Source organism: Saimiri boliviensis, chromosome 2, assembly GCF_048565385.1.
Source record: "Saimiri boliviensis isolate mSaiBol1 chromosome 2, mSaiBol1.pri, whole genome shotgun sequence".
NCBI classification, from domain to species: domain Eukaryota; kingdom Metazoa; phylum Chordata; class Mammalia; order Primates; family Cebidae; genus Saimiri; species Saimiri boliviensis.
Window position 1 is genome coordinate 80,591,928 of NC_133450.1, and position 24,644 is coordinate 80,616,571.

General features: G+C 43.7%; 1 protein-coding gene across 2 annotated transcripts in view; it reads right to left on the reverse strand.

The window, feature by feature from the left end:
• Window positions 1–9,562: 9,562 nt before the first annotated feature.
• The window catches only part of SQOR (sulfide quinone oxidoreductase), a 51,906-nt gene continuing 36,824 nt past the window's right edge, over window positions 9,563–24,644 (reverse strand). For both annotated transcript variants that reach the window (XM_010339504.3, XM_003928897.4), the window contains 4 exons: window positions 18,604–18,787; window positions 12,052–12,119; window positions 11,581–11,759; window positions 9,563–9,847 (listed from right to left, as the gene is read on the reverse strand). In XM_010339504.3, the coding sequence (XP_010337806.1) occupies window positions 9,790–9,847; window positions 11,581–11,759; window positions 12,052–12,119; window positions 18,604–18,787 (489 nt within the window). In that variant the 3' untranslated portion in view covers window positions 9,563–9,789. The remainder of the gene's footprint in view (window positions 9,848–11,580; window positions 11,760–12,051; window positions 12,120–18,603; window positions 18,788–24,644) is intronic.

Sequence of the window (24,644 nt, forward strand, 5' to 3'; positions counted from 1 at the left end):
CTGTTTTCCTAACTGACAGGCTATCTTAAATATCTATGGATTTTTTTCCTGCCCTTAGTACGGCTGCCTTAGTTCGAGTCCTCAGCATTTTAAAGTGAGTTGGCCCTGGCACTGGTCACTATGTCTGGAGTCTTCTCCCTAGTCCGTACCTCACTCATGCTGCTGCAATTGCCTGTCATTCCTCCATACACTCCCTCAATAGCCCTGCATCATTTTTAGGTTACCTTGTGTCCGTTGAGATCCCAACAGGAGGCAGATGACACAGTCAAATTAGGATAATTCCAGATGGGCTTGTTTACAAACGAGGGGCCCAGGTTTAGGGGAACCACAGGCACAGAGCAGTCATTCGGGTTGAAAGCAGTGGCGCTCTTTCCCCTCCAGGCCCATCAGGATAAAGAGAGGGAGCAATTTCCAGAACCCAGAAGAGTCATAGAGCGCCGGGTTTCTCTAATGATCTGTGCTGAAGGAGTAGGTTTGGGGTTTATATCCTCGTTGCGTTTAATTTTTTTTAATCCTATTCTCCTCAGACTAGTGCTCTGGTAACTTACAATAAAAAATTAATAGGAAACAATGAGATGAGAGAACCCACATAGCATATAAGCCCAATTTTTAAAATTACAGACTAAGTATCCCTAATCTGAAATGCTTGGGACCAGAAGTGTTTGGGATTTAAGATTTTTTCAGATTTTGGAATATTTGCACCTACTGTACATAATGAGATATCCAGGGGATGGGGCCCAATTCTAACATGAAATTCATTGTATTAGGTATACCATTACCCATAGCCTGAAGATAATTTGGCACAATATTTTTAATAATTTTGCTCATGAAATAAAGTTTTGACTGCAACTATCACATGAGGTCAGGTGTGGAGTTCTCCATTTGTGACATCATGGGAGCCCTCAAAAAGTTTCAGATTTTGGAGTATTTAGGATTTCAGATTTTCACATCAGGGATCCTCAACCCATATTAGATTCAGCAAATAAAATTCTCTATCAAACTGCTATAAGAGCTTATAAATGTATATATATATATATATACATTTTTTTTGAGATAGGGTCTCGCTCTGTCACCCAGGCTGGAGTGCAATAGTGTGATCTTGGCTCACTGCGACCTCTGCCTTCTGGATTCAGGTGATTCTCCTGCCTCAGTCTCCTGAGTATCTGGGATTATAGATGCCCACCAATACACTCAGCTAACTTTTTGTATTTTTAGTACAGAGGGGGTTTTGCTATGTTGGTCAGACTGTTCTTGAACTCCTGACCTCAAGTGATCTACCCACCTCAGCCTCCCAAAGTGCTTGGATTACAGGCATGAGCCGCCCTGCTCAGCCGTAAATGTATATTCTTAATTTCTGTTCTTACCTCATCATGGGGCCAAGGCAGCCCTGCAAGGAGGAAGCCAAAGTAATAAAAAGGTCAGTCTGACTCTCCTCCCTTACTCCTGTCTCCTACCAACACCCTCCACTGGCCAGACTCAACCAGAAGCCAGTTAATCAGGAGAAGACATTGATACCATGCCTGTCAGCCTTCTGGGGCGCAAAGGGCAATGTGCAGAAGGTGGAGGGTGGAGCTGAAGGAACAAGCAAAAAACAAAGGAAAAAAAATGCAGCCCAAGGGCCTCAGACCACTTCCCAGCCTGTCTTCATGTGGTCCAGTATCTACCCTACCAAACTAACTCTAGGTCCTGCGTCCCTCACCGCCACCCTTTACACATACTATTCCCTGCGCCTGGGAAGCTTCTACTCCTGTTTGACCAAGTCTTGCTCATTTCAGCACCACAGAGATGATAATGGTTTGGCCACTGCTCAGAACACTTTTCTCCCAGTGTCCTTCTTTTGGTAGCAAACCACTCCCCTAGATATGAAGCGGGCAATGACCAAAATTTAGCTAGTAAGTTCAGTTATTCAACAAACATTTACTGAGTACTTGCTATGTGCCATACATACTATTCTAGGTCCTACAGCACCAAACAAAAGATGACAAATCCATGTACTCATTCTGACAAGGAAAACACATTTATGTATCAGGTGATAATGAGAATCCGCACCTAAAATTTATCTATGAACACTTAGAAAGCAAAGTTTGTTGGCCAGGTGCAGTGGCTCAAGCCTGTAATCCCAGCACTTTAGGAGGCCGAGGCGGGTGGATCATGAGGTCAAGAGATTGAGACCATCCTGGTCAACATGGTGAAACCCCGTCTCTACTAAAAATACAAAACGTTAGCTGGGCATGGTGGTGCGTACCTGTAATCCCAGCTACTCAGGAGGCTGAGGCAGGAGAATTGCTTGAACCTAGGTGGCAGAAGTTGCAGTGAGCCGAGATTGCGCCATTGCACTCCAGCCTGGGTAACAAGAGCGAAACTCTGTCTCAAAAAAAAAAAAAAAAAGAAAAGAAAGCAAAGTTTGTTGCTTTCCTCCAAAGAGACCAATCTGGGAGGCCATAAACATAGCCCTCTTCACTGGCCACACTGAGAAAATATGTCTATAGTAGAAGAGTGACTCAGAGACGGCCAGGCGTGATGGCTCACACCTGTAATCCCGACACGCTGAGAGGCCAAGATGGGTAGATCACTTGAAGTCAGGAGTTCAAGACCAGCCTGACCAATATGGCAAAACCCCATCTCTATTAACATTAGCTGGGCATAGTGGTGTATGCCTGTAATGCCAGCTACTCCAGAGGCTGAGGCACGAGAATCACTTGAACCTGGGAGGTGGTTGCAATGGGTAACAGAGTGAGACTCTCTCAAACAAACAAACAAAAAAGAGTGACTCAGAGGAAAAAGAATTGGGAGATTAAAAGAGAGAGTGCTGTAACTCTATTATTTGACTCCTGGATCCAGCCATACCTGAAGTCTACACTTAGACTTCCCAGTTACAGGAGCCAATAAATTCCCTCTTTTGCAAAGGCTTATTTGGGTTGTATTTCTGTCACTTACAACCACATGAGCTCTGACTAGTATAAGAATTCAGCTCAAACTTCCTCTTCTTTTCCCTGAATGTCTGATGTAAGCCAGTGTGATATTCTAAAATATGCTATCAGAATATACAGATGGGACATCTGTCTTAGCAATTCACATGATAGATGCCTAAGTAATTAAACAGATCTCATTGAGGACAAAGGCTTTTATCTATTAATCCCCAGAGCCCTAAATATATTAGATGCACAAGAAGTGAAATATTTATGGGAGTGACTAATAAATTTTTTAATTCATTGATCGTCTATAACAAATAGTTTTTCCAAAAGTATATCTTCATGGTATGTATGTTTTGTGGGGAGAGGGTGGGTTGAGACAGTCTTGCTGTGTCGGCCAGGCTGGACTGCAATGGCGCCATCTTGGCTCACTATACCCTCCATTTCCCAGGTTCAAGTGGTTCTCCTGCCTCAGCCTCCCAAGTAGCTGGGAGTACAGGCGCACACCAGGACAGCCAGCAAATTTTTTGTATTTTTTTAGTAGAGACAGGGTTTCGCCATGTTGACCAGGTTGGTCTTGAACTCCTGACTTCAACTGATCCGCCCTCCTCAGTGTCCCAAAGCGCTGGGATTACAGGCATGAAGCCACCGCACCCAGCCTCTATGGTATGTTTTTATATGCTCTGGAGAGAGGAATTGATTTGAGATAAAAGGAGGTTGAATACAAAGGGCCTTCCATAAGCTAAGCCTATCAGAGTCCACATACCTTGGGTCAGGTGATTTCATTCCAGGAAAGGAGCTCGTCTGTTTCTATGGGATATCTCATTACAAGTCACAAGGAAGCAGCCAGTCAATTTTGATTGATTTGAGGCGATGAATAATAGCTTATAACTAGAACGGTACTTGATATTTGATTAGCATTGTGTAAGAAGAATTTGACATATTTAATCTCCAAAATAGCCCAGCAAGATAGATGCTATTTTAATCCCCAATTTATAGATAAGAAAACTATCATGACTGTAATCCCAGCAATTTGGGAGGCCAAGGTGGGAGGATTGCTTGAGCCCAGGAGTTTGAGACCAGCCTCGTCAACACAGACCTTGTCTCTACAAAAATTAAAATTATCCAGACGTGGTGTGCACTTGTGTTCCCAGCTACATGGGAGGCTGAGGCTGGAGGATCACTTGAGTCTCAGGAGGCAGAGGTTGCAGTTAGTTGAAATCACACTACTGCCTTCAGTCTAAGCAACAGTGAGACCCTGTCTTGAAAAAGGAAGAAAGAAGATAAATAAAGAAAGGAAGTTGAAGAGAAAGGAAGGAAGGGAAGAAAGGAAGAAGTGAAAGAAAATGAAGAAAAAGAAAGAAAAGAAAATGAAAGAAGGGAATGAGGGAGGGAAGAAGGGAGAAAGGAAAGGAAGGAAGGAAGGAAGGGAGGGAGGGAGGGAGGAAGGAAGGGAGGGAGGAAGGGAGGGAGGGAGGAAGGAAGGGAGGGAGGAAGGGAGGGAGGGAGGGAGGGAGGAAGGAAGGAAGGAAGGGAGGGAGGGAGGGAGGAAGGGAGGAAGGAAGGAAGGGAGGGAGGGAGGGAGGGAAAGAGAAGAAGAGAAAGAAAGAAGGGAAGGAGAGAAAGGAAAGGAAGGAGAAACAGAAAGAAAGAAAAAGAGTGAGAAAGAAAGTAAGCCCATCACTTGAGGTCAGGAGTTCAAGACCAGCCTGGCCAACATAGTGAAACCCCATCTCTACTAAAAATACAAAAATTAGCTTGGCCTGGTGGTGGGGATCTATAGTCCTAGCTACTCCAGAGGTTGAGGCAGAAGGATCACTTGAACCTGGGAGGCAGAGGTTACAGTGAGCCGAGATGGCACCCCTGCACTCCAGCCTGTGCAACAGAGTAAGACCCCGTCTCCAAAAAAAATAAATAAACAAAGAAGGAAAGAGAGAAAACTAGGCCCCAGAGAGTTGGAATGACTTCCCCTGGACCATACAGCCAGTGAGAAGTGGATCTAGGATTTGAACCCAGAGGCTGGGTCCAAACCTGTACTTTACCGACCACCCGACACTGGTGAATCTGTAACACCGGGCACTTCCCAACGCTGGAAGTCTGCAATGAGGCGAGAGATGTAAGGGTGGCAAGTAACAGAATCTGTACACCCTTTAACTAGCACATGGATGCCAGAAACCCCTGTCATGATCCCATTCCTGCAGGACTGCTACGAATTTCTGATTTGGGGGAGTTATATATTTTGTTAGACTCCTAGGGTGAACAACAGTAGCCACTGTCTAGGTGCCAGACTGCTAAGAGCTTTCCCTTGATTTACTTAATCCTCACATAAACTCTGTGGAAGTTACCCGTCCTACAGGTGAGGAAATGCTGACTAATATGCCTGAGCTGGATATTCTTACACAGGAGCTGGTGGGAGAGCCAGGATCCATATCCAGGTCTGGGGCTCCTAGTCCTCTGTTCTATCAGCTGCTCTTCAAGAAAACTCGACCCAGCTAGTACCTAGTATAGCACCACAAGACCTGCCCTTCTGCGGCCTCTGTTCTGTTGCAGGCCTGGGAATGGCCCCAAATTGGATCTGAGGGATGCAATCACAGGAGTTTTACTTCATGCAAGTATGGAAAATTATGGCCTAATTTAGGATTGTTCATAGCATGCTATACTCCAGGGAAATTACTTTTTAAAACTCAATATTGAGGGAGAAAACTGCCTGGTATTTCACCATCTGTCTTCTCAATTGCTTCTTGTGACATTCCTCCCTGTCTATTGTCAAGAGTTAACCTGGACTTCTTCTGGCATACAGACAAGGAATTTTCTTAGCTACTTGCCAGGTAACCTAACCAGAGAAACACAGTTTTACTTAATCCACTCACAAGGCTTCATCTTATCCAAAGCATTTCTTCCCTCCCTGAGACGATCACAGTGGGCCCATCCTGAATGAAAGCTCTGTGGTCTTAGGATGTGAAGGAGGAACTCTGTTTTAATGTCGGAACAGAGTTAACCAATGCATTTAAAACCAAAAAAAAACCCAGAGGAGCTACTTTTATATATTGTGTTACAAAAGCTACCTTTCTCAAAAGGAATAATATTCCATGTCTTTGATAATTTCTACTGCAAGGTTGTTGTAACAATTACATGAGAAAAAGGCCAGGCACAGTGGCTCACACCTGTAATCCCAGCACTTTTGGAGGCCAAGGAGGGTGGATCATTTGAGGTCAGGAGTTTGAGACCAGCCTGGCCAATATGGTAAAACCTCATCTCTACTAAAAATAAAAAATAAAAAAAATTAAATAAATTTTTAAAAAATGAGCCAGATGGTAGTGGCACATGCCTGTAATACCAGCTACTTGGGAGGCTGAGGCAGGAAAATCACTTAAGCCTGGGAGGCAGAGGTCGCAGTGAGCAGAGATCATGCCACTACACTCCAGTCTAGGCAATAGAGTGAGACCCTGTCTCAAACAAACAAAAAAATTACATGAGTAAAATATCTAATGCTGATTATGTACCAATACCCTACTCAGCACATGACATGCATATGGTTAATGAGCAGTCCTTCTCAGCAGGTACAAAGGCCCTGTGCTCTTCAAGAGATTGCCCACCTCTTCTCCACAACCAACCACTGGGTCTTCAACGTCTACTAAGCATAAGACGCAAGCCACAGAATGCTACTTACAATGTCATCCTGTTCTAATCTTCAGAAACTTGATATTAGGTCAATTGAGAGACACCAATATGTTACCAGTTATTATAACTGGGTGGCAAATGTGCAAGTGATTTTTATTCCTTTTGTTTACACATGTTCTCTAAATTTTCTGCAATGTTTAGACAAGGAAAAAATAGCATTTAAAATATTACTACCAGCCAGGCACAGTGGCTCATGCCTGTAGTCCCAGCACTTTGGGAGGCTAAGGCAGGTCAATCACCTGAGGTCAAGAGTTCCAGACCAGCCTGGCCATCATGGAGAAACCCCGTGTTTGCTAAAAATACAAAAATTAGCCCAGCATGGTCATGTGCACCTGTAGTCCCAGATACTTGGGAGGCTGAGGCAGGAGAATTGCCTGAACCCATGAGGCAGAGGATGCAGTGAGCCAAGATTGGGACACTGCACTCCAGCTTGGGTGACAGAGCACGACTCCCTCTCAAAAAAAAAAAGTTTATGGCAAAAAAAATTATATTAAAATCTCAAACGCTGTGATCCCCAAGTCCATTTAAGCCTAGCCTACCTCCCTGTCCCCAGTGGCCCCTAAACTACCACCTCAGCTCTGTTACTACACCCACAGCTCACCCAGGACTGACACCAAAGCAGGAATTGAGAAGGAAGACGCTCTGGAGGAAAGGGGTGGAGCGTTTCAAGAGATTCCCCAAGTAGCAGTCTCAGCACCATGTCACCTACAGACTCTGAAGGCCTGAGTCTGGAGCCCTCTGCAGGGTGGGACCTGCAACCACCTCCCCACCCCAAGGTAACACCCTTGGAGAAATCACTACTCTTATCCCGACCCTGCTCCTGCCTCCTCTTCCTGTCACCCACTCCTCCTTACGGAGGCAGGCCCAAGGGAAGCCCTCTCCCTTCGCACCCCACATTTGTGGATGAGGTTTCAAAGTCTAAGCTTCTCTGGAATTCAGCACATTTTGTCTCCCAGCTCAGGGGAATGAAAACTGTCCAGTCATGGTCACTGCTGTCTCCAGCCTTGGTAACACTTTCTACCCAGCATGATATGAACCTGAAATCAATTCCCTGATGCTTGAAGGTTTCATTCAGAATGCATCATCATAAACAGACCAGGAAGCTGGAGGTAACTTCTCGAGAGATTTCCAAGTTACTCCACCTGGAGCCTCAGCCATTCCCAGGAATCACAGCCTCATTCTCTGAAAATGCAGAAAAACCTGCCTTGCCAGCACTTTTGTCTACATCCAGGGAGAGAGTCCTAACTGGGTTATTCCCAAGCCTTCCTAGACCTTGCAGAGGAGAACCATTCGAGATGAACAGTCCCCAGCTCTCCCTGACTTCCATGCCTGGGAGAGTAAGCAGACCGCCAGGACCCAGGTGGCAGCAGGCTCGGGCAGGAACTCTATCAAGGGATGGAGTTTCTTTGCCAGGACTCAGAGAACAAGGCAGACTAATCCTACTCCTGCTTGTCTCGTGAGCACCATGTGAAAGCCAGTGAGGTGACGAGTCCTGTATTAGCATCGTTGGTAGCACCACTCTCCCATTCTGAGACTAGGGGGTGCTCATAATCTATTGTCTAAACTGAGATATCTTGGAGAGCTAGAGGGGACACTAGTTATGCCAGGACAATAGGTGTTAAACAGGAACGTCCCAGGCAAACCAGGATTTGCGGACACCAGAGAGAACATCTCCTACCCCTGTGGCCAGCTGCTAGAGTAGTTAGTTCCCTGCCCTCCCCCAGAATGGATACCACTGAAGAAAGTCCAGGACCTCACTCAGCAAGCTCCCTTGGCATCCCAAGAAAGGAAGATGAAACTATCACAGGAACCACAAAAATGTGGACAGAGCCCTTATTTGTCTGGTTCAACAGTGTGCCCTGGGCCAAGAACAGTACTCAGAAGGTAGTATATGCTCAATAAATATTTGTTGAATGAGTGAGTGAATGCCCAAACAAAGTTCCTAACATCAAGAGAACTCTAGGAAAACAGACTTGGCAATCTAGTGACACATAAAAGGGTTTGAGCTCTAAACTTATAAAAATCCAAATCATTGTATAGACTGCTATGCCTTTCCCTTCAGGGGAGTTTATATATATGAAATGTACACAGCTTTAAAATGCCAGATTGAACTGAAACTGTAAACTTCTACAATAAACTAATAGAAAACAAATTATTTCTAAGCCACTGCTAAACATCAAATAAACTTGAACTATTTCCTGCAATATCTCTAGTACAAACTCATTCAAAACTTTGTTGGGCAAAATTGGGTCTGAATCTAGCAAATGCTTGCTATATACATCAGGATTCCTCTAACCCCACTGTGCAGAGGTTCCCTGAGAAACAGGTGCCTGGGGAGAACTAGATTTGCAGGAGATTTAAAGGGGGGACGTGCCTAGGAAGGATAAAGGAGCAGGAACAGGAGAAGGCAAGGCAGGCCTTCAGATCACAGTGCAAGACGGACACCTATGAAAACAGACGGGGAAGGAAGGAGGACTGTTTGGAAGACCCTCAGACACAGCACAGTTCTCAGGAAGTTTCAGCCACGTTGATGGTGGGTCCTGGGGCCCAAGTTGTCCAGTAGAGAAGTCCCACATTCCAAGGAACAGGGCAGCACTAGTGCCCACCACGTTCAGTCACTGGCTGGAAGAAAGTACGGTCTTAGCACGAACAGGGTGGTGGAGCAGAGGGGTGGCAGCTGGGCTCTTACTCCACCGTGCTCCCACAGCAGGAGTTCTAAGCAGCACATGTTCAGGGCTACTGCACACTGTGACTGAAACAATTTTGTCCCTGGAATGACCCTTTTCAATGAATCCAAATAGGCTCTGTGAAATTATGCCAGCTGTCAGCTGAATATTCACAGTGGATAACACGTAAGCTAGCCCACCACCACCATAATTCTCTCCCAAGGGCTGTGGCCTTTCATTCCTACCAGCCTAGATAAAATTTTCTCATATAACACGATCAGTGACAAACTCTTATTCAGAAAATAAAAGTCTATTCTTTCATTTTATTATTCCCAAAGAATCAAACCCATCGTGAGCAGCCCACATAGTGGCTGTTCAAAGGTACTAGAAAGGGAGGCATTTGGTCACCATTATCCATCAAGAAGCTCTTTACAGGGATAGGTTTCAAGTCCTTCATGCTGCTCTTGGTCATTCAGTGACTGCAGTCTTGGCCCAGAAGGCATCCAAGATGAGCAAGTGCTGAGCCATCCTTAACTCATACCCAGATGAAACAACTTGCGCAGAAATGCTGGTCCTCCCCAGTAACCCCTGTAAGAAATAACACAAAAAATGTACTTGCAGCAAGACTTCAGCCAGGAGGATGCTGAAAGGGAAGCCAGGCTGCTCACAGAGGATGTTTATCAGCACGTAAAGCAAGACTGTCTAGTGAGTTGGAAAGATCCCGTGACTAGGAGGGGACGGCCTACTTCCAGTCCTAGCTTTGACATTGACTTGCTGTGTGAGCCTGGATACGCTGACTCAATTTGGTATACCTGTACAAGCCTCTACTACAAGCAAACTGCTACTCTTTCTGCTTTCATTAGCTCATAATTAACTATAGGTCAGGATTTCTTAATCTCAGCCCTATTGACATTTTGGACCAGATAATTCTTTGCTGTGAGAGGCTGACCCGTGCACTATCGGATGTTTAGCAGCACCCTTGGCCTCTGCTCACTAGATGTAAGTAGCACCCCTCCAGTTGTAACAACCAAAAAAATGACTCCAGAAATTATTAAACATCCCTGTAGCAGCAAGGGGTAGGAAGATCACTCTTGGTTCAGGACCGCTGGTGTCGATACCCTAATTTATCTCTCATATGGGTTTGGAAAAGTCAAATGAGATCATCAGCTTTTAGAATGAAGAAGAGCAGCTGGGTGCAGTGGCTTACACCTGTAATCCCAGCACTCTGGGAGGCTGACAGATCACTTGAGGCCAGGAGTTCAAGACCAGTCTAGCCAACACGGCAAAACCCCATATCTACTAAAAATACATAAATTAGCTGGGCATCGTGGCACATTTCTGTAATCCCAGCTACTTGGGAGGCTGAGGCAGGAGAATCACTTGAACCCAGGAGGCAGAGGTTGTGGTGAGCTGAGATGGTACCACTGCACTCCAGCCTGGGCAACAGAGCAAGACCCTGCCTCAAAAAATTTAAAAAAAAAAATGAATAAGAGGAATTACTCATTTTTATTACTCTATTTACTTATTGAATGCGTACTATGTACCTGCCTCTTTATGTGTTATCATATTAATCTCCACCTCGTGAGGTAGGCAAAGTTACTTTCATTTTGCAGATGAGAAACTTAACCACAGAGAGTTTAAGCAACTTTCCCTGGGACACACAGCTCTATATGTCATGCTAATAGCATGACACTGCTAATGGCTGTCATGACACTGCTAATTACATTAACATGGCAGAAGTATGACTCAAATACAGGTCTGACTGCAAAGTCTGTGCTCTTAATCACTGTTTGCTGTTTCCTATAACATAATAAAAACAAAGGTAAGGGGCTGGGTGCTGTGGCTCACCCATGTAATCCCAGCACTTTGGGAGGCCAAGGCAGGCAGATCAACTGAGGTCAGGAGTTCAAGACCAGCCTGGCCAACATGGTAAAACCCCATCTCTAGTAAAAATACAAAAAATAGCCAGCCGTGGTGGCAGGCATCTGTAACTCCAGCTAATAAGGAGGCTGAGGCAGGAAAATTGCATGAACCCATGAGGTGGAGACTGCAGTGAGCCAAGTTCATGCTGCTGCACTCCAACCTGAGCAACAGAGCAAGACTCTGTCTCAGAAAAAAAAAAAGATAAGGTAGCAGATGACAGAGTACTTGATATGTGAAAGTGATTTACCATTATTATCTATCCAGCAGCAAAAGAGGACCCAGAGCATGGAAGACGGATTTAGTCACTGCTAATTATGAAGAGAAGAGGCTACATCCCCTGCGGGTGGAGATGTGCTACAAATCCCTTTCCTCATCCAGAAACCAGGCAGTGCACTTACCTTAGCATCAAATTCCAATACAGGAGAGGCATCAGGTCAGCTTTCATGAGGTACATGGAAAGGCGCTCTTTGCTTTGATCAACAGGGAAGGTTTCTAGCGGCTCCGCTTTGTAGTCAAACTCGGCAAGAATCACACGGTTGTAGCCGGTCACCAGTGGACATGATGTGTAGCCATCATACTAAAATTGCAGATCGGACTGAGTTAGAAAGTAGATTTTTTTCATGGTACTGTATTAGTAATTGAGAATTTATTATTTGCTTTGAGTAATTATAATTTTTTTCTTTTCTGTATATTCTTTTTGTACTGTGAAAAATGTAAATTATATAATTTAAAAAATAGTACTAATGGCAAAAACAGAAGTGCCCGTATTGGAGACACTACTTAAGAACGTGTAAAACTGTGGGAAACACTACTTTCACGATGAACGGAAGATGGTCATTGAGACAGTAATTCTTATGAGGCATACAAACCTTCTTTGTTGGTGTTTGATTCTTCATAATCAGAGAAATTGTTCTATCAAGTATTCCTGACTGGGCAGCTATAAGAGAAATTGAAAAGTCAGAAAAACATAAACATCTAGGTTTTCCATGAAAAGTAATTTGCAAATAACTTTCATGTAGACACTTTAAGAAGATTCCACTTCCCTTCCCTTAAGACTGTGACTAGAACATGACCTTCTTACCAACTGAAGTTCTGACTACCAGAGGGGGTTCTTTAATTCATGAAAGGCCCACACATGTGGCTCCATGGGTTTAAAACTAAAGTGCTGACTCTCCCCAATGCAGCTGTAAGGATGGCCCTACCCTAACCCCAATGCCTCTCCTCCTGGGGTCGAGGCTGTCATCTTAGTCTGTGTGTCAACTGAGTCAGTGTTCTTGGCCATGCGGGTTATCCCTGTGTCCCTGTTCACAGGCAGTCTGGATTGGTAGCCCCAGGCATTTCCGTTAAGACAAAGCACAGTTTCCTCTCTACTGGACTGCCCTGGCTGAGGCAGGGCCAGATGGATAGAGATTTAGATATAGATATAGATATAGATATAGATATAGATATAGATATAGAGATCTACCTGCATTTCCATCTCTCCATCTCTTTCCTAGATAGACAGACAGACAAAGATGGATAGATACATAGGTAGATGGATAGATACATAGATAGGAATTTGTTTTTGTTTTTCTTTGGCAAAAGTGGGGAGACTGCCTTTTTTATTATGCAAATGTTCAAATTCCACATTCTTGTTTCATCTATCTCGTCACACATACTATTTTTTTCCTGCTGTATTGTTAGAGCAGATATCACATCAATTCACTCATAAATCTTTCTATCTGTATCTCTGATGGGGAATTTTCTTAACACAAATGCATAGTATTTTTGTACCCCCAAAATATTAGTAATAATTCCTTTCATATAATCTAAACCCAGTCTGTGTTCAATTTGGATAATTAAAACTGCCCAACCAAGTGCTATGGCTCACGCCTGTAATCCCAACACTTTGGGAGGCTGAGGTGGGTGATCATTTGAGGTCAGGAATTCAAGACCAGCCTGGCTAACATGATGAAACCTCGTCTCTAAAAAAAATACAAAAATTAGTCAGGTATGGTGATACACACCTGTAATCCCAGCTATTCAGGAGGCTAAGGCACGGGAATTGCCTGAACCCAGGAGAGAGATGGAGGTTGCAGCCAGCCAAGATCACACCAGGGAACTCCAGCCTGGGCAATGAAGTGACACACCATCTCAGGAAAAAAAAAAAAAAAAAAAAGACTGCTCTTTTAAAGAGATGGCAGTTTGTGGCTGGGCACGGTGGCTTACACCTATAATCTCAGCACCTTGGGAGGCCAAGGTAGGCAGATCACTTGAGGCCCGGAGGCCTAGAGGTAGGCCTAGAGGTAGAACATGGGATTCACTTTTGAGGAAAGATGGGTTACCTTTGTATTATAAAATGCTTATTCAAGTAGTTATTTTGTAATCCTCCAAATCAGGATCTACTTTTTCTGTAAAGAAACATTGCAGGACCAATGGCAAAATCAAAGATATTTAACAAGAAAAAACAAATTTCCACCAAAACATCTTATGCAGAAAATTCTAAATATAATAATATGTTTATAATATAGGTTTACTAATGAGAATAAAATTATTTTTCTTAGAATGAGAAAAAAAGTTAGCATTCCCTATCTTCAAAATGACTGTAAATGTTCACCTGTAGAAACCATTATTTGCCAGTTATACAAAAATAGGCAATGGGCTGCACTTGACCCATAAGCTATAGTTTCCTGATGCCCAAATCAAAGAAGCAGCAATGATTTTTTTTTTCTAGAATGGGGCGGGTCAGGGGGGGTGTTCAAGAAAATGAAGAATAAACAGCTCTGCGTAAAAATATTAAATGAGGCTGGCATGGTGGCTCATGTCTGTAATCCTAGCACTTTTGGAGGCTGAGGTGGGTGGATCATTTGAGTTCTGGAGTTCAAGAACACCCTGGCCAACAAGGTGAAACCCCGTCTCTAATAAAAATAGAAAAATTAGGCAGGTGCCTGTAATTCCAGCTACTCGGGAGGCTAAGGCAAGAGAATTACTTGAACCCAGGAGGCAGACGTTGCAGTGAGCCAAGATCCTGCCACTGCACTCCAGCCTAGGTGACAGAGCAAAACTCTAAAAATATGTACATATTAAATGAGGCCAAGCGTGGTGGCTAATGTCTGTAGTCCCAATGTTTTGGGAGGCCAAGGCAGGAGGATCGCTTGAGCCCAGGAGTTTGAGACCAGCCTGGGCAACATAGGGAGACCGTGTCTCTAGAGATAATTTAAAATTTGGCTGAGGGGAGCACTACACACTGGAGTCTTTTGAGGGGAAATAGGGGAGGGATGGGGCAGGTGGGGAGTTGGGGAGAGATAGCATGGAGAGAAATGCCAGATATAGGTGAAGGGGAGGAAGGCAGCAAATCACACTGCCAGGTGTGTACCTATGCAACAATCTTGCATGTTCTTCACATGTACCCCCAAAACCTAAAATGCAATTTAAAAAAAAAAATTTGCTGGGTGTGGTGACACATGCCTACAGTTCAAGCTACTTGGGGTGGGGGGGTTGAAGTGGAAGGCTCACTTTGAGCCCAAGAGGTCAAGGCTGCAGCGAGGTGTGATCGCTCCACTGCACTCCACCCTGGGCAACAGAGCAAGACCCTGTCTCTAAAATAAAGAAAAAAATTAAATGGCTATATTCACTATTGGCAAAGCAACATCTCTAAAGATCATATTTCCGTTTTGGAAAACCATGTTCTTCCTTGATGGCCATAAAGTGTGGAATCTGGGCTAACAACATCTGAAGAGGTCACAGCAGCAGGACATCAAGGCCAATGGAAAAGGAGCAGAGATGTCCAGTGGATGCCACTGCAGAGAGGTGAGGCCTGGGAAGCCAGGAAGCCATCACCCAACGTCCAGCCTTGAAGTGTGCATGGTGCAGGCGTGCGGGAGTTTCTACCCTGTATTATAGTCCCCTTCTATCATGCCCATGCCTTCAGTTAACTTTTGTTAAATGCCACATCCTGATCTTAGCTGTGCTGGCAGTAATTACAGGAGCATCCTGGGGCAGAGAGAAGAGGACACGAGCTCAGGGAAGCCAGATGCAACACGCCAAGCTGGGTCTTGCTTGCAGTAGCACAGGGGTCTGAACAGAGGCTCGGTGGCAAGTAAACCAACGACAGATTAGTGAAACAAGTGTCGCATTGCCTTGGGATACTCAGAGGATTTGGGGAAGGAAATCTAAGAAAAAATGCAGATCTGCTTGAGAAAAGCTAGTATTATTGTAATTTGAACATTGAAGAGGAGAGCAAATAGACCTTCACATGTGAAATATCAGGTCGACGCCAAAGTAATTGCAGTTTTTGCCATTAAGAGTAAAGGCAAAACCTGCAATTCCTTTTGCACCAACCTAAATAACAGATAAAGAGCACTCATTATGGTACTGTTTGAAATAAAAACGGGTTGGAAACAAACCAGATATAATTAAGAGTGGACTCAATAAATAAGCTCTAGAGCAACCATAGAATAGGATGTAGATTGTAAGACACAGATGTAAAAACAATGGGGATGCTCTCGCCTTGGTTAGGGGAACGTGGAAGCCATACAGACGCACTGCAGGACTGGGAGCAAGATTTTCCACTTAGAACTTTTTGTTTGATCATATATATTCAGTCTCATCTATTTGGAACATTGAATTAAGCTGGGTCATCTGGGCCTCACATCACAGGTAATTTCACCACATAAATTCAGCAGGCTTACATTACATGAATTCAATCCAAAGTATCACTCCACAGACTACCTATAAATTACAAGACAGTGAGTACTTTTATAATGGAAAAAAAAGAAAAAGAGAGACTATCTCTTAACCCAGTGAGGAAGTCTAGCCTCACCAAAGACAAGACAAACTAATGTGATGGGCTCCTGAGATGCCGCAGAGAGAGGTACACAGCCTCAGGTATGGAGATTCTTGCCAAAGCATATAACCTGAATCTAACCATAAGAAAACAACTAGACAAGGCCAGACACAGTGGCTCACACCTGTAATCCCAGCACTTTGGGAGGCCAAGGCAGGTGGATCATAAGGTCAGGAGTTCGAGACTAGCCTGACCAATATGGTGAAACCCCATCTTTACTAAAAATACAAAAATTAGCCAGGTATGATGGCATACACCTGTAATCCCAGCTACTCGGGAGGCTGAGGCAGGAGAATCACTTGAACCCAGGAGGCAGAGGTTGCAGTGAGTCAAGATCGTGCCACTGCACTCCAGCCTGGGCGACAGAGCAAGATTCTATCAAAAGAAAGAAAGAGAGAGAAAGAGAGACAGAGAAGGAAGGAAGGAAGGAAGGAAGGAGAGAAAGAAAACAACTAGACAATTCTAAATTGTGGGGTATTCTACAAGATAACTAGCCTGGAATCTTCAAAAATGTCAATGTCATGAAAGTAAAGAAACAAATGTCAGAAGGCCTGTTCTATATTAAAGGGGACCAAAGAGACATGATGCCCAATGTCCTGTGTGATCTTTGACTGGCTGATGGATTTAAGGAAAGGAGAGGCTGGGCCAACAAAGGACATTTTTCAGAAAATATACATAAATATGGGCCAGGCACAGTGGCTCACGCCTAGCACTTTGGGAGGCAGAGGCAGGCGGATCACCTGAGGTCGGGAGTTTGAGACCAGCCTGGCCAACATGGTGAAACCCTGTCTCCACTAAAATCACAAAAACTAGCCAGGCATGGTGGCACACCCCTGTAATCCCAGCTACTCAGGAGGCTGAGGCAGGAGAATCACTTGAACCAAGGAGGTGGAGGTTGCAGTGAGCTGAGATTGCGCCACTGCACTCCAGCCTGGGCAACAAGAGCAAAATTCTGACTCAAAAAAAAAAAAAAAAAAAAAAAAAAAAATATATATATATATATATATATACACACACACCCACACACACACACACACATAAATATAATGAAGCAAATATCATGAAATATTAATAATTGATTAATACCTGAAGGGTATATGAGTACTATAATTTCTTTCAAATTTGTATAGGTTTGAGATTTTTTAAAATAGAAAGTTGGAAGGAAATTAGTATTAATAATGAAACAGATATTCAGTGAATTTCCTAGATAGTCTACCTTAACATTGAAACAGTCAGCAAAAGTAACACAATCCATTCCACAGGTGTCTAATTCACACAAAACACTACCATAACCATCAGGAGGAAGATCCTGTGTTTTATAGCATCCAGAGAAAACGGTTTCTGTCGGTACAAGACAGAATCTAAATGGCAATTCTCCCCATCACTGCTGGTGCAGAACATTAGGTGAAGAATTTAGTTTTCCAGGCTGAGGCCTTAATCGTGTACCACTCAGGGCATGCTCCAATGTATTTGTCTTAACAGCACAATTTTCTGGTCTGTAAGCTTTCATTGACTTGCATGTGTTTTCTGGGAAAGCAAATGCTTCCCTGGCTTTATGGTGTTTCAGGCAGAAGAAAAACAGCCAACCTGCCTGGTGTCAGAGGCAAAGAATGCCAGAGATGTCAGTATGGCAGTATAGGAAGTAACCGAATTCTAGAGAGCTGGAGAGCTGATGTATTCTTTCTAATGTCCCTTCTTCTGACAACAACCCCTCTGACATAGAAAAGGCAGATAAGATCATGCTATCCTGGGGCAAAGTACTCAAAAGGTACTTTTTTATTTTTTATTTTTTTGTATGTCTTTTTTTTTGAGACGGAGTTTCGCTCTTGTTACCCAGGCTGGAGTGCAATGGCGCGATCTCGGCTCACCGCAACCTCCGCCTCCTGGGTTCAGGCAATTCTCCTGCCTCAGCCTCCTGAGTAGCTGGGATTACAGGCACGCACCACCATGCCCAGCTACTTTTTTGTATTTTTAGTAGAGATGGGGATTCACCATGTTGATCAGGATGGTCTCGATCTCTCGACCTCGTGATCCACCCGCCTCGGCCTCCCAAAGTGCTGGGATTACAGGCTTGAGCCACCGCGCCCGGCCCAGTACTTTTTTATTTATATGACACTGGGTTCATTGACAACTTGCTTCTATCTTAGGAAGGTCAAAGTCATTTTTAGGACACAAAAGTCTCTTCATTATTAATGGAACACTGTGGTGCCAACCTTTTTTTTTTTTTTTTTTTTTTTTTGAGACAGAGTTTCGCTCTTGTTATCCAGGCTGGAGTGCAATGGCACGATCTTGGCTCACTGCAACCTCCGTGTCCCAGATTCAAGCAATTCTCCTGCCTCAGCCTCCTGAGTAGCTGGGATTGCAGGCACCCACCACACACCTGACTAATTTTTGTATTGTTAGTAGAGATGAGGTTTCACCATGTTGGCCAGGCTGATCTCAAACTCCTGGCCTCAAATGACCTGCCTGCCTCAGCCTCCCAAAGTGCTGAGATTAAGACATGAACCACCATGCCTGGCCGGTACCAAGCTTTTGTTTTTGTTACAATAGTGCCTTGAAGTGACGTATTTTTTAGAAAGAGAGCTGGTTATCTTACCTACTGCAGCGGCAGTCTTTGATGTAGGAAGGTTGGTGCAGTCCCCAATCCCAAACACGTTTGGGTACTTCTTGTGTTGCAGAGTTTCTTTATCCACATCCACCCAGCCAGCAGCATCAGCCACAGGACTGGTCTTGAGGACGTCTGGTGGGCTCATTGGTGGTGTCACATGAAGCATTTCATACTATACACAAGGAGAGAATCCACATTTGCATTTATTCAATATTTCTACAGCTCCACAAGCTCTCGCACAAACTTCCTTACTCCATACAGTGTGCTATGGCTGCATAGAGCATTATACAATCAGCACTAGTACCAGTCCACGCCCTCTCTAAGATCTTACATGTTCTGGAGGGTGGTGATAAGCTAGATAACCATTCTCTCAGTTGACATGATCCCCTCGTACAGAGACCATGAGATCCCTGTGTCCACACACATAGGGGTATATGAGATATTGAAGTAAAGCTTGCTATTATTCTGAAAGAATCCATTGATATTTCTATTAATACTAAAATAAGGGAGTGGTATATTTCAGTTGCAGTCTCCCTGACCCTCAGCTGTCAGCTTGCAAAGTTTAGCACCTTCATGTTATTCTATAAGGTGACGCTCAGCGTCCCTTAAACTCATAAAGGCCGTGTCAGGAGCTGGTAAGAAAGCATCATTCCCAAATACATGTCAACTTCAAAACACATAAAGGAAACTGTCAGAACACCAATTTAAGACAAACAGAGGTGGTAAAAATATTACCTAGCACTTTGGAAAAGGAGCAAGGGGTCTGATTCAGTACTGGATTTACTTTTCAGTGCAGAAGGCAGGGGTGAACTTTTTTTCCAAAACACCATATCAAGGTTACCCTTGGTGAGTAGCACACTGACCCATCCTGATCACTTTCGAGGGTTCACTTAACTTTTTTTGCTTATGTAATATTCTTTCACATTTTGTAGTTGATTCTTTTATTCTTTTTATTTATTTTTAACAAACTCCATTCAGCAACTTCATCAATTTGCTAGTGGGTCCAGTCAAGGATGCATTGATTGAAATGTTCACAACGTGTCATTTGGGTAAAAACTTAAGCACTTCAAGGCAATTCCAACTTTGCGAGATAGTCAATAGCCCTTTGTTTCCATAAGAAGTCCTGTGCCTTCAGAGAGGCTCAGCAGTCACTGATGGCAACGGGAATTAGGAAGATGACTTGCACTTATTACAACACTCACACAAAAATAAGCTTAATTAGCCTCAGGGCAGGAGCACTGCAAATGGCTGCCGCTCCTCTGCAGGATAATCTGGGGTGGGCGTTGGCTCCTGGGGACATGGGTCCCTGAGGCCAGGTCTGTTAATGAGCATTACAACTGAATGCATGTTTGCGAGATAATGGGTGAAATGGTCAACAACTATCATCCACCAAATTATTAATGCCCTGTCTGTATTTCTGCAGTCAACTAGAACTACTTTTGAGACAGTGTCTCACTCTGTCACCAGACTGGAGGGTAGTGGCTTGATCACAGCTCACTATAGCCTCAAACTGCTGGACTCAAGTGATCCTCCTGCTTCAGCCTCCCGAATAGCTGGGACTACAGGCGCGTACCCAGCCACCACCCCCAGCTAATTTTTTTTCTTTTTTAGAGACTCAGTCTTGCTGCATTGCCCAGGCTGATCTCGAACTCCAGGGCTCAAGCAACCCACCTGCCTCAGCCTCCTAAAGTGCTGAGATTACAAGTGCAAGCTACGACACCTGACCTAGAACTACTTTTTTGAACTGAGGTCTAAACCTTACTGGAGTCATCTAGGTGGAGTTAATGTGTCTGAATTTCACAAGTACACATACATTCCACACATCTTTTCTAAAAGGAAAGTTAAATATTTTCACACAATCATCATAAAGGTATGGAGTTTTATATGAGCTAACATCCTACAAAAGAAGAAATACTAGGGTCTACTTCACAGATTCATTAGAAGTTAATGGCCAGGTGCAGTGGCTCACACCTGTAATTCCAACACTTTGAGAGGTCAAGGCGGGAAGATCACTTGAGCTCAGGAGTTCGAGACCAGTCTGGGTAACGTAGTGAGACCACTGTCTCTACCAAAAATACAAAAAAAATTAGCTGGGCATAGTAGCACACGCCTGTAGTCCCAGCTACTCAGGAGGCTGAGGTGAGAGGATGGCTTGCTTGAGGCTGGGAGGTGAGGGTTGCAGTGAGTAGAGATCGTACCACTGCACTCCAGCCTGGGTGACAGAGCAAGACCCTGCCTCTAAAAAAAAAAAAAAAAAAAAGGAAGAAAAAGAAATTAACACTGGGCTGGGTTTGGCTCACACCTGTAATCCCAGCACTTTGGGAGGCCAAGGCGGACAGATCACTTGAACCCAGGAGTTTGAGACCAGCCAGGGCAACATGGTAAAATCCAGTCTATAAAAAATACAAAAATTATCCAGGCATAGTGATGCATGCCTATAGACCCAGCTACTCAGGAGGCTGAGGTAAGAGTATTGCCTGAGCCTTGGAAATAGAGGCTGCAATGAGTCATGAGCCGTGATTGCACCACTGCACTCTAACCTGAGTGACAGAGTGAGACCCTGAAAAAAAAAGAAGGAAGGATGGATGGATGGAAGAAAGGAAGGAAGGAAGGAGAGAGAGAGAGAGGCAGAAAGAGAGACAGAGGAAGGAAGGAAGGAAGGAAGGGAGGGAGGGAGGGAGGGAGGGAGGGAGGGAAAGAAAGAGAGAGAGAGAAAGAAAGAAAAAAGAAAAAAGAAAAGAAAGGAAGGAAGGAAAGAAGGAGGGAGGGAGGGAAAGGGAAAGAAAGAAAGAAGGAAGGAAGGAAAAAAGGAAAGATTGGCACTTAGTTGTAGCTTGCTCATTATCCATCATTCATTTCCGTAACTGTATAGGATAAATAACTTGGTCCTCCTTTATTAACATACATAGTCCATTCCATGTGGTGGTTTTCAAACGTTAATGTTTTATTAGCAGCATTTGGGAGACTTGTGGGAAATACAAGTTCCCGGGCTGCACCATGCCTAGACCCCAATCTAGCAGATCTAGGTAAAGCACAGGAATTTGTACTTAAACAAAATCTGCTAGTGATTCTGACATGTAAAACCTGTGGATCACTTTCTCACAAGCTCTGGCTTGAAGAAACACTCATTTACAAAGAAAAATAGAATGCTATTACTTGGACAAGTCACGTCATCTCTTTGGTCTTTGATTTGCTTATCCATAAAGAAATGCACGAGCCTAGATGACCTCCAAAGTCTCTCCTAGTTCCAGGACTCTGTAGTGTAAAACAAGGTAAGATGTTTTTTCTTAACTTAGGAGACAGGGATCAGTTCGCAAGCTCTCTAATAAAGATTCGAGATTGTAAACTTTGGGTTACAACTAATTCTTTTTTTTTTTTTTTTTTTTTTTTTTTTAGGACAGAGTCTTGCTCTGTCGCCCAGGCTGGAGTGCAGTGGCGTGATCTTGAGTCTCTGCAACCTCCACCTCCTGAGTTCAAGCAGTTCTCTGCCTCAGCCTCCTGAGTTGCTGGGTTTACAGATGCCCACCACCACACCTGGCTAATTTTTGTATTTTCATTAGAGACAGGATTACAACATGTTGGCCAGGCTGGTCTTGAACTCCTGACCTTGTGATCCACCCACCTTGGCTCACTCAGATGGACTCTCTCAAATGGGCTCTTTTGTAAAGTAAAAATGAGCTCTCACTTATAGCCCATTTGAGGAGCAGCAATTTAAAAGAGCTAAAGCTAGAGGGACCTTCCAAAGTCACTTACAACTGTATGACAGCCAGGAAAAAGGAAAACTATAAAAAGGACACACATAAAAACAAAGACGGTAATTCAAGACCCTTTTGTAAAGTGAGAACTAGCTCCAACCATTCCAGTAGATTCTGTGTGCATAACTACACAGCAGCTATTCAAAATGATGACCCTGAGCTGGTTCAGACAGATACTCGATGAGGCTGGGACAACCTGTGACATCAAAACGTTAGGACGTGCTCAAACACATGATGGAGCATGCCACACGGACAGAAAACCCAGCTGGAAAAGGTGCCTACCAACCAAATCCAGAACCATTCGAGCACCAAAATAAGGACAATAATGAATGATACACCATTGTATAAAATAAAGGAACTCATGAGTTCATACCAATAGTTAATAAAATAAGAGAGAAGCAAGGCAAAGACTCTTGCTGACAGAATGCCAAGAGCTTACTGGTAAGTGTACAGAAATGCTAGTCAGAAAATCATCATTTTGCAACCACCATAGTAAAGATCACATTAGGCACGAATCGTCAATGTACGCTAACTTTCGGGGGGAGACTTGAATAAACAGACTATTTGCATGGTTTTAAAGTGTCTTCCCACAGACTTCTTATTAGTAGCAAGGGAGAAAACCAATTGTAATTATTTATTTGGAAAACTGGACCATATCTTGACTGATGATCAAAATTAACATCATTCAGTGAAGGCAGATGAACATTGTTTATTTGCAAACGTGACACTTTAGAAGGGTGCAATGCTTAAGCAATGTTCCAGTCTGAAAAAACTGAGCCTGAGGCTGGGCGCAATGGCTCTCACCTATAATCCCAGCACTTTAGGAAGCCAAGCAGGCGGATGGCTTCGGGTCAGGAGTTCGAGACCATCCTAGCCAACATGGTGAAACCTCATGGCTACTAAAAATTAAAAAAAAATTTTTTTTAATTAGCCAGGCATGGTGGCACGCACCTGTAGTACCAGCTACTCATGAGGCTGAGGCAGGAGAATTACTTGAACCTGAGAAGCAGAGGTTGGAGTGAGCTGAGATTGCGCCACTGCATTCCAGCCTAGACAACATAGTGAGACTTTCTCTCAAAAATAAACAAACAGCAGAGCCTGAAACTAATCACAAGAAAACACAGACAAACTCAAAATGAGGAACATTCTACTGAAAGAAAAGTGGTGGAGAAAGGACTGTATTATTTCTTTTTTATTTGTTTTATTTTTTATTTTTTAATTTTTAATTTTTATTTATTTTAACTTTTTATTTTTAGAGACGGGGTGTCACCACGTTGGCCAGGCAGATCTCGAACTCCTGACCTCAAGTGATCCATCCGCCTCGGCCTCCCAAAGTGCTGGGATTACAGGCGTGAGCCACCGTGCCCGGCCTCAAGGCTGTATTATTTCAAAATATCAACGTCATAGAAGACAAAGAAAAGCTATAGAAATGTCCCAGGTTAAAGGAGGCTAAATAGACATCACAATTAAATGCAATCTCTGACTGCAGACGGAGTCCTGCACTGGAGAGGAAAGAATGCTGTAATGCAGTCAGGTCAATCAACTAAACTGGAATACAAATAGTAGGTTAAAATATTTCCTTCTTACTTTTTCTTTATAAATAAATATAAATAAATATATACATATATATGTATATTTTTATTTATTTATTTATCTAATAACATGACATATCTATGTACAACATGGCTGGGACAGTTGAAGAAATTATATAATGATGCTCGGCATTCTCCCCTTCCCACATGGACTTTAGATTAAGGATGACAGCATGAGGAAATGAAGCAAGAAATACAAAAATTATATATAATTGCAAGTGACAGCCAAGGAGTTTGGGAACCAGGGAGTCCAGGGATCCTGCTCTCTCCATTCCTTTCTCACCAACTTTTTCCTATCCAATCTGAATGACAGCCTGAACACTGAATGGCCAGTCACGAGAAAAGTATATACACACCTCCCCTGCCCCACATGCACATCAGCAAGTCTATCAGTCATTCTCATTGGGCCAAATGTTTGGCATATCAGAATCTGTGATGTGAGAGGGCAAGAGGATTACCGAATCTTGCTCTCTTGAACATTAGTTCTCACCCTGGCCTTCTCTTTCTTTCCCTCCCTTCCTCCCTCCCTCCCTCTTTCCTTCCTTCCTTTCGTTCCTTCCCTCCTTTTTCTTCTTTCCTTCCTTCCTTAAAATATTGCATCTGTGCTAATTACTGCGTTGATAACTGTGCTGTGATTATGTAAGAGAACACTCCTAGTTAATTAACACTTAAGTATTTGGGG